This window comes from Rutilus rutilus (genome assembly GCF_951802725.1).
Source record: "Rutilus rutilus genome assembly, chromosome: 2".
Lineage (NCBI taxonomy): Eukaryota > Metazoa > Chordata > Actinopteri > Cypriniformes > Leuciscidae > Rutilus > Rutilus rutilus.
The window spans coordinates 2,199,021-2,209,848 of NC_140210.1; the positions used below are offsets into that span (position 1 = coordinate 2,199,021).

At 38.4% G+C, this 10,828-nt stretch overlaps 1 protein-coding gene across 2 annotated transcripts; it reads left to right on the forward strand.

The window, feature by feature from the left end:
- Positions 1-3,401: 3,401 nt before the first annotated feature.
- Positions 3,402-10,582, forward strand: LOC311286103 (uncharacterized protein). 2 transcript variants are annotated; one of them, XM_084402141.1, is made up of 12 exons: positions 3,402-3,440; positions 3,651-3,688; positions 4,492-4,740; positions 4,825-4,947; positions 6,319-6,498; positions 7,322-7,522; positions 7,619-7,741; positions 8,617-8,784; positions 9,365-9,562; positions 9,644-9,766; positions 9,979-10,102; positions 10,345-10,582. In XM_084402141.1, exons 2-11 carry the CDS (start codon positions 3,652-3,654, stop codon positions 10,095-10,097), a joined length of 1,521 nt encoding a protein of 506 aa, XP_084258267.1. In that variant the 5' UTR covers positions 3,402-3,440; position 3,651; the 3' UTR covers positions 10,098-10,102; positions 10,345-10,582. The 2 variants fall into 2 exon arrangements, with proteins under 2 accessions (XP_084258267.1, XP_084258266.1); XM_084402140.1 differs by having other exon boundaries at positions 3,413-3,520.
- Positions 10,583-10,828: the final 246 nt, after the last annotated feature.

Sequence of the window (10,828 nt, forward strand, 5' to 3'; positions counted from 1 at the left end):
CAGCACCATCTAGCGATTGTTGTCAAAACTGCAACGGAGTTTCGCCTCTTGGTACTTCTATACTCTTTGGCCAAGGCGTGGCCTCTCTCTCTCTACATTAGACATTCTCTGATACATACCGCTTTCACTAGTCAGTTTTTAACTGCGGTCAAGCCAGCCGCCACCTCGAAATGAGCGGTCAAACTAGCCGCCCCTATATTTCGCGGTGCACGTATACACTTGGCTATTAAAACAGGAAACATCATAAACATAACTAAAAACAGGTAATATTCCGGCGAAGGCAATTTCACATACATTTATTCTGTCTCGTCTGTCAGTCAGAAAGAAAGATTTTTAGTACACCTCACAACCTGTCACTGCATGATATGCTGAATTTCAAAATAAGAGCCCCCCCCCCCCCCCCCCCCCCCCCCAAAAAACTCATATATTAGCTGTTTTGTTTACACATTTAGAAAATCATAAAAATAAAAGTCCTAGCTTCCACAGACCAATTTCACCTCAGATGGAGAGGACACCTTCTCACGGTGTCAACTACACTGTTGTAACATCACCATCTGAGGTGAAATTTGTCTGTGGAAGCTAGGACTTTTATGTAGAATGTACTTAGCAATATTATTTTACCATAAAAAACGACAATAGCACAATTTAAATAAAAAGATAAATAACATAAATTTAGTAATTCTGTTAACTGGACAGATTTAACAGCACAAAATGCAGTCCCAATTATTGACTCTGGCCCATTTCAGCTTCTTTTGAGTCATGCCCAGGCACTTTTCGTGGTACCACCTCTTGCAGCAGTCACACTGGATCTAAAATAAGTTAGAAATATCCATGAACTGCTACATACACAGACCCACGTTTTAAATTGCTACTCCTTTTCACTTTCCAATTCTCCTTTTACAAGTGAACAAAAAAAACTCACCCACTTTGTCACACGTTGCCTACTTTCACTTGGCTCTTTCTGTACGCCCATGGAACAGTGATTGGTCTCATCAAACACTAAAGTATTAGAAATAAATAAATTGGTAACACAAATTTAATGTTCCATGTCCTTTTTAACAAAAAGAGCCTAGGTTGCATTTTGGCGAGACTTACCCTTTAATTGTTGTAACACAAGTTCACAATACTAATGTCTGTTCATCTCTTAACAGATATTCATTGTGTATCTAGTGTAAGACTGAAAATACTGGTTGAGGCCCTGGTCTGAGACAAAAGGACCCTGCTGGCTAATTTACATTCGGCCTGTCCCATACAACCCCACTTCCTCTCACAAAATAATAAGAACTCATGTCTCAAAGTGAGTGGTACAGATATCTCATATCCAGATAGATAAAATAAAAGGTAATAAGGTTTATAGAAGTTTATAGAAAACTGGTTAAGCCATTATTTGAGGGTGGTCTCCCCCATCCCCCATGTCACCTGGTCAGAAGGATAAAGGAAGGTGTGCTCGCTCTATCTGGGCTCTTTGCTGGACAGGAATGGAATAGGTGGTGTCTCTCTCTCTCTCTCTCTCTCTCTCTCTCTCTCTCTCTCTCTCTCTCTCTCTCTCTATTTCTATTTCTCTCTCTCTCTCTCTATTTCTCTCTCTCTCTCTCTCTCTCTCTCTATTTCCCTTCTCCTCTCTCTCTCTCTATTTCCCTTCTCCTCTCTCTCTCTCTCTCTCTCTCTCTCTCTCTCTCTCTCTCTCTCTCTCTCTATTTCCCTTCTCCTCTCTCTCTCTCTCTCTCTCTCTCTCTCTCTCTCTATTTCCCTTCTCCTCTCTCTCTCCCTCTCCCTCTCTCTCTCTCTCTCAGGTACAAGCTGGGTAAGATTATTTGGTGTAACCAATGTATAACCATGTTCTAGATATTTGAATTGATTGTGGAATTGATCTCTGATATCTGAAATATTAAATTGTTACATATGATTATTCTAACTGATTTTGACATTGTTCATTTAATGGTTAAAAGGAATAGTCAAACATTCGCTCACTTTAAGTGAGGCACAGATATTATTAAAACCTTTCATTTATGAAGTCAGATGAAATAGCGAGAATACATTTGATTGATGTATTGCTTTTAACCAACCAATACTTTGCTCGAGAAAAGGACAGTAACACGCAAAGACCTTCCGCGCTGGTCGAACGCCGGACTTTGGACCGATTTAGTGCGAGCTTACACTAGAGACTACAATATCTGAGAGACTTGAGAGTGGACTTTTCATTCGAGCCAAAACCACAGCAAACGCCCTAAAAACAACCGAAAAACATGACAGTATCACTTTATCATATTGTAGGGGAGTGAATCTATTAGAAAGCGAAGCTGCTGACTAACTCCTTTCTGAAGTCTCAGACATATCTTCCTCCAAAACAATAGGAGAAACGGTGAAGACATTTTCCACTACTGGAAAAGACTCTAATGCATATATAAGAATTATTATTCATCTTTAACAATAATGCAAGACAACCCACACAAGATTACAAGATCTCAATTGTTTCTCCTAGAAATTAGAAATTAAATTAGAATTAGAAATTAGATCAGTCTTGCTGAAGCCTCCAGATTCTCAAGATGTTTATCCTGATGAGAAAAAGGCATATTAATAATAATAATAATAATCACATGAGAGATTTCAGATCTCAACAGCATTTCAAACTGTGCTCATAATTCACCAAGATACTAAAGTCAAAGGTCTCCGTCTCGATATGATCTCAAACATTTCTCATTAAATGATCTGAGCTGCTCTACAATGTCATAAATGATTTTTCGAGTAAAATAAATAAAACGAGGAATATTGGAGCAAAATAACATTCTGTCTATATTTCACAATTTCACATTTACTTCAATGTGTTATTACTTGCTATTTCTCAGTAATTATTGGTGAAATGTTCTCAGTGCAAATTGTTTCTACACCAATGTATTTTCCAATGTACATTCTTTTGATAGATCTATACTCTATTGATAAACAGGGACAAACCCAGCCATTGGGTTAGATTTTGACATTACATTTTTAACCCAACGTTTGGGTTTGTCCATATTTGACCCAAAGTTGGGTTAAAACAATCCAGCATTTTTTAGAGTGTGTTTTTCAATGTACATTCGTTTGATAGATCTGTACTCTATTGATAAAACTGGGTATTTGTATTGTCCTGTAAGAGAAACATCTCCAAGAGCAACTTCTGAGCAATGAATGTTTCCATTGGATGGTGATATCAAGAGAACATCTCAGCAATAAAGTGATTCAGGTCATGAATGTACCGACACTAATATCAGTTGAACTGGTTCGTGTCAGAATGTCTGGGATCAAAGAGCGGATGTTTTATCGCTGTCTAAGAGACAAAGGCAGATGAAAAGATAAAAAGAGGGAGTATTACAGGTTCATGTCAACCTCTGAGCCAGGTTATTATCTGAGTCTCTGGGTTATTAAAGGCGAATCCAGAGTGCATGCGATCCTTGTTGCGTGAGGTGAGGCAAACCGACAGGATAAATCACTCGGCGCTGAAGCATCTATTGATCTATTTTTCTCAGAACTGAAACGATCACAGGTAGCACTTAACGTGTTGTTACTGTGTTTTCATTCACAAAAGCCCTGTGAAAGCAAATTGTTTGTGAGAAATTATGGTGTTTGTGAAGCCAAACTACTTATTAAATTGTTTTTCCATATTTGTTTTACAGGATGTTCCGGGTCTTACTGCTCCTGTTGGCTGTGGCTGGTGAGATTTATCTGCATCTTTATTTATTGATATTATAATTCATTTTTGAATACTCTAATTTCTAAAGGTGATTCTGTTACAAATATTAAAATTGGTACGGTGATGTTGAAAGGAAAAAACAGGATCTATGAGAAATCTCTCATACCATGGTCATCAGTTTTCGCCAAAATAATAATAGTTATTCAATCATAATAAATTAATATGGGAACACTTTCTGTCATTTTGTTTCATTTCTCTTTGCTTCTTAAAATGTACAATAATTTTACTGTAGGCTAAATGTTAGTAAGTATGTGTCTTTCCTCATTAGTTCCAAGGTTCAGATACAACCATTCTTCTGAACTTTAACCTTTGTCAGGGTATAATGGCACACTGGCACATTTTATCTGCTTGATAAAATACGTGATTACCTATTCAACAATTGAGATAGAGACAAGTCATAAATCAGTTTTTATGGCTTGTGCTATTAAGCGATAAGGCTTCTTTCTTCAATAGTTTTCATAACTTAATTGAGATTATATAAAGGTTACGTGGCATGGTTATGTTAAACGTTTAAATTAATATTTGCAGATTGTTTGTCATGTGTTTTAATGCATTATACTTTCTAAAGGCGTGTTCAATGAATAGATAAGTATTATAATGTATTATAACTGTGGTCACAATTATTCATGAGACCATGCAATGCATTATAAGGTGCATCACAAGGCAGAATTACTGCATTAAAAATACTTCATAATGCATCATACGTAAGGGCTTTAAGTAAAGAGTTATAAGCTGCAGGTTGAACGTTCATGATGTATGTGCAGGTCTCCATGCAAGACCACTGCATCGAGTCCCAAATGGTAGACTGAAACCAATAGGGCCACAACTGGCCCAAGATGAAGACAACTCAGTTCTGAAGGACATGAACACTGGTGTGAAACCCAAGAAGCAAATACCAGTTGCGGTTGAGTTGCGCAGGCAGGGAACACAACCTTCCCGACGATTCCTGATGGATCTCAACACTGGGATGCTCAAGGAGGAGGTCGGCGAAATGAACAGAAGAGTTTCTGGCTGTAAGTCTGTGAACTCATTTTTTATTTTTATTCAATGCACATAGAAGATTGGTCATATTTACCTATTTTTGTCTTCCTCCACAGTCTACAATCCTCCAGCGTATGAGATGAGGAAGGGAACTCAGAATTCTCAGGCCACTCTTGTGGATCCCAGAACTGGACTGAAGCTGCCGTCACTATCAGAGCTGCAGAGGAGCACAGCGCCATGTGAGTGTTTCAAGACATCTCACACACATGATATCAGCCATGTTTTAACTGTGTGTTTGAGCGTATAGCAACAATTACAGGGCCAAGTATGAAACAAGAAGATTTTAACTGAAAGAATCAGAACATAATCTGTTTGTGAGCACATTCATATTTTATAGGGTATGTGCACATTTTTACAATGCAAGTTTAAGTGGCTGCCATAGACAAAAATCCAGCATAGATTCATGGTCCAGGCTGGTTTATGCTGGTCAGGGGTGTGTTTCTCGTACGACGGCGTAACTCGCTACTTAACTACCATAGTACGATGCATCGTTGAAGAAATCAACTAGCTAGTCACGACTGTTTCCCGAAACCATATTGTCGCAAATTGGTCGTTCAACCACGTTGGTTAATGATGTCACGCAGGCGTTGAAGTAATAACTACTTTTAATGAATCTGTTTGAGATCGAATTAACGCTAGATGTTTAGCTATAAATTACGGACATGGCAGCTGAGGACTATCTCTTATTTTTCGCAGTTATTTTGCTTTATTTCCAGATTCAATCATAGGCTCGTTCACACATGCGCACTCTTCAAAAACAACAAATTAAACCTCTTGACAAACTAAAAGACGTAAATGACGTTTGTATGTATTCTAAATAAAAGATACAGATTGCACTGAATGCCAGCTTGCTTATTTTGCTCAAGATTAGGATTTATTGAGTCCACACGTCATGCAAACTAGAAACTATTCTTTAACCACATGAGATCTGTCGTTCCAAACACACAACTTTGCGATTCTGTTTGCGAATGTTCGTCAGAACGATGGTTTCGGGAAATGTCAACTCGTTGAACTATGCTGATAGTACTTGGGAACATAGTTGGCTAACGATGCTTTTGGGAAACACACCCCAGAGGTGGTGGACAAGCCATTCTCAAGCAGAACTGAGCTGGTTTAGCTGGTCCACCAGTAAACAACAACCAGCATCCCATGCATGAGCATAAATGTGAGATTAGTCTCTTTTTTTGTCTCCAATTGTTCTTGTTTAACCTGGTTACACTTTATTTTAAGGTGTCATTGTTACAGCGTAATTATATATTTGAGTAATGAGTAATAATAATTAACAACATGTACTTACTGTAGGGTTAGGATTAGGTTTTGGTTTAGGGTTAATTGCATGAAATTATGCATAATTTACTCTGATTACGATGGTAAGTACATGTAACATATGTAACAAGGACACTGTAAAATAAAGTGTTACCTTTAACCTCATATAGGAAACTCTTCAACTGTCTGAGAGATATTAAATCTCATTGTGATTTTTTTTATTTATGTATATGGGATGTTTTGAAGTGTGACAGTCTCCATTTGTTGTGGTATTTCTCCAACAGTGGATGAGTTCAGACAAGGCACTGAAAACCAGCTGCACATCCTACAGGAGCTCAGAAAGTATCACATGTTGAAACCACATGAGCAGAGAGCGATCCCTGCTGATCCTCGCGTCCTAATGGACCTGAACACCGGTCTCCTCAAAGAACACCGGAACGAGTTGGACGGGAGAGTAGCGGGCTGTAAGTCTCACTTTCTAATGGACAATCTACAACCCTTCTGAAAAGACCTGCATTTAAGCTGGTGAACGGTATGGCTATAATGTTATACCAACAACAAAAAAAAAAAACTCTATTTTATAGATTGATTGGACTATCGAATGTAGAAATGGTTAATTTACTAAAAAAGTTACTTAAAATATTAAACAGCAAGAACTTACAATGTCAAGTTTGGTGGCATGATCAGTTTAGTCACTGATGACGATTTCTGGTTAAAGCATGGGAACTAATGATGACATAAATATTTGGGTTACACTTTATTTTAAGGTGGCTCAGTGTCTGGGCCTGAGACTGTCCGGGATCGGCACGCCTGCCTTGGCACACATAGCGGCAGCGTTAGCCTTAGCTATTTCCAGCAACTGCTCCTTATCTGGGAATGGGAAAAACAACAATAAGAGAAGACAAATGGCTTACACTTTATTGTTACAGTGTAATTATATATTTAAGTACTGAGTAATATTAAGCTTACTGTAGGGTTAGGGTAGAATTAGGATTTGGTTGAGGGTTAGTTGCATGTAATTATGCATCATTTACTGTTATTACTATGGTAAGTACATGTAACCTATGTAACAAGGACACTGTAAAATAAAGTGTTACCAATATTTGCTATGCAGAAGTTCAGAAGCTGATTGCTTCAAGTTTTTGAGTTTTTACAACTTCTGATTTTTTGTGTGTGTAATGCAACGACAACCAAACCAAAGTCTAGTTGGTCTTTTCAAAAGGGAATCTAGCTTTCACAGAAATCCTTTTGCCAGTTTGGACTTATGTTTTCTTTCACCTTCATTAGCAGCTAAATGGGAAGTGGTTTCTGGCCCTGAGCACGAGGACATAAAAAGCCAAGACTCTTCTGAACGCAAGGAAAACCACATAGCCGTTCCTGTTAAGTTGCGCAGGCAGGGAACAGAACCTTCCAGACGCTTCCTGATGGACATGAACACTGGGATGCCCATACATGAAGTTGGTGAAATGAACAGAAGAGTTTCTGGCTGTAAGTCTGCAAAGTCATTAAAATTTTTTTTTTTTTAAATCAATGCACATAGTAGATTGTGGCCATTAACAATAGTTTTTTTGTCTTTCTCCACAGTCTACAATCCTCCAGCGTATGAGATGAGGAAGGGAACTCAGAATTCTCAGGCCACTCTTGTGGATCCCAGAACTGGACTGAAGCTGCCGTCACCATCAGAGATGCAGAGGAGAACAGCGCCGTGTGAGTGTTTCAAGACATCTCACACACATGATATCAGCCATGTTTTAAGTCTTAGAAATGATTAAAACATATTGTATATACAGATTTTAAAGGCCCACTGAAGTGCCTTGGTACGCGCAGCTTCGTTTGATGCGTTGGCGTAATTTGCACTGAAACGGGAAGCTAAGGCGGGACTGTTGAATGGCTCCTCCCCCTTTTCTAATAGCCAATAGCGTTTAGTTTACCTCACAAACTGACAGCACCATGGAAGTGAATCCGAGCGCTGATGGTATGTTGGATTCAATAGTAGAGGTGTGAATAAATTCTAGCCATTTCATTCTTAACCAACGTACAGTTGGAAAACGGGATAAAACTCGAGCGTTTGAGCAACCAAACACACACTCCAACCCATATTGCTCTGTGACATGTCAATGGTCGCTTTGGCCAGGTGGTGTTTATAGCATAGGGGGCGGAGCTTTAGATTCTAGAGAGCATTCGATTGGACAGGAAATGTGATGAGACGCTGTGATGTCATAAAAATCCCTGATCCATTTTAGCGGAAGTGAGAGACTGAGTTTTGAATGCTTATATCTCCTAAATGCGAATTTTGTCATTGTTTTGGAACACGCCAGCTTATTCATAACCTTAAGGCTAACATATTCATACTAAAAGCTAAACAAATTTAATTTTGATTTGGCTTTAAAGGGATTTTTCCTCAAAAAAGAAAATTCTGTCATAATCTCTTACCATATTAAACTTTGCAAAAAAATGTTTTCCTTCTGTGCAACAAAAAAGTTATTTTAGTAGAGCGTTCAAGCATTGAAGAAATGCTTTTTATTTTTATGTTACTGAACTATCCCTCTAAATACTGTTTTTCTGGATTCTTCCTTCAACAGTGGATGAGTTTAGACAGGGCACTGTATACCAGCCGTCCAACAACCTACATGAGCTCAGACTGACTGAGATGCACAAACAAGACTCTGAACCTTCCAGAAACCTCAAGATGAACCTGAACACCGGTCTACTGAAAGAACACCAACATAAGATGGACAGAAGACCAAGCTGTAAGTCTCAAGTTCAAATATCTGAGAACAAGACGTTCTGTGGCATTTGAATTAAAGCAACGACAAAGATTCTTTTGTACCTTAAAATAATGTTCATCAACTCGTAACTGGGTGAGCGGCACTTCTGCATTCGGTTTGCGACCCTCTATCGGCTATAACCGCACTATGCAAATTTGCCAGATCGGGTCGCGGATCTGTAGTTCGAATACAAATTTGACTTGCTTTACGACAAGCGTTACAATAGCAAGCAATGTCATTATTTTGTTTTTCTTTGTTTCTGATGTCGCAATATACATCATACTTTCATAAAATCATGCAACATACTCTACGTTGTCTATGGACATCATTATTTCCAAAGCCGGTGCTGGACGGTAGGCTGCGTTAGGCGAAATTATTTACGACAGCGGTAATGGACAATTCCGCTTCCAACCTGTAGGGGGACCGAAGAGGAAATAGTGCTTTGGTGTTGCTTTTTTTGTTGATGTTGACGATCTTTTCCGATACTTCACAAGCCAAGGGCTTAGAAAAATCTCAATGGTTGCCTGCTTAGACTTACGTTTTCTTTCACCTTCATTAACAGTTAACTGGGAAGTGGTTTCTGGCCCTGAGCACAAGGACATAAAAAGCCAAGACTCTTCTGAACGCAAGGAAAACCACATAGCCGTTCCTGTTGAGTTGCGCCGGCAGGGAACAGAATCTTCCAGACGCTTCCTGATGGACATGAACACTGGGATGCCCATCCATGAAGTTGGTGAAATGAACAGAAGAGTTTCTGGCTGTAAGTCAATTATTTTTATTTTTTTTACTCAATGCACATAGAAGATTGGTCATATTTACCCATTTTTGTCTTTCTCCACAGTCTACAATCCTCCAGCGTATGAGATGAGGAAGGGAACTCAGAATTCTCATGCCACTCTTGTGGATCCCAGAACTGGACTGAATCTGCCGTCACTGTCAGAGATGCAGAGGAGCACAGCGCCATGTGAGTGTTTCAAGACATCTACACACATGATATCAGCCATGTTTTAAGACTTAGAAATGGTTAAAAATATATATATAGTTTACAATATACAAAATAGTTTTTTTCTTCTTCTGTGCAACACAAAAATGATATAGTGGAACTTTCAAAAATGTAAGAATGTTTTTTTTTTGTCAACTATCCAATTTTTCATTTTTTTCTCTTCTTCTCTACAGTGGATGAGTTCAGACAAGGCACTGAACCCCAGCTGTACATCCTACAGGAGCTCAGAAAGCATCACTTGTTGAAACCACAGCACAACACTTGGAGTCACCGAGGGAGAGCTCGTGTTTAGAATCGGTGAGCATTTTCTAGTCCACAAACACTGTCTGCGCTGGCTAAGTAATAAGACATTATTAAGTTACAGAACTGCTCATTTTGCTTGTCATCATTCTTTGAACTTTGGGCTATTATTAAGTTGTGTAACACCTCTAAAATACTCATGCAATTATGGGCCAAAACGAAACAAATTCCACCATGCAGGAAATACTGAAAGCAAAGTGATTTTCTTTCTTTTTTTCTTTTTTTTGGTAATTTTCCAGATGAGAGCGTTTGACTGTGTTTATGACTATGACTGCACGAAGACCATCTCTGGATCTATCTCTATGCACCTGAAGTGTATAAGCAATTCTCAGTTTTACTAAAGCTTGTTGTCCATCATATATGTAACTGTCTATCTAGAACACTTTACAGCTAATTTCAGAGGTTTCATGCAATAAATGTGTCATGCAATATTTGAACGTACCTCCTGTTCTTATGATCTACAAAATAAATGCATTAACAAAATATTACTTTTGATGTTTTATTGATGTTGATGTTTGAAACCTGATGTTTTACATGTTTTTACGGTTTGTATCTTAGTGGGACATATCTCTTCTTATTATTTGGTGTGTTAAAGTGTGCATGTAGTCAATAATTGTATCCCTTAAAACTCATCTCTGATCACCAAAATGATCATATTTAAACGTTATTTCCTTGAAAAAAAATTCTTCATGCCTTAAAATATCTTGAATGTAACTCGACACC

What these genes read in the sequence shown, in the direction of transcription:
- LOC311286103 (XM_084402141.1), top strand. Translation starts at nt 3,652, where the DNA reads ATGTTCCGGGTCTTACTGCTCCTGTTGGCTGTGGCTG. An exon ending in GCTCCTGTTGGCTGTGGCTG is followed by an intron (nt 3,689 to 4,491) that starts GTGAGATTTATC and finishes ATGTATGTGCAG; the next exon opens with GTCTCCATGCAAGACCACTG. An exon ending in GAACAGAAGAGTTTCTGGCT is followed by an intron (nt 7,523 to 7,618) that starts GTAAGTCTGCAA and finishes CTTTCTCCACAG; the next exon opens with TCTACAATCCTCCAGCGTAT.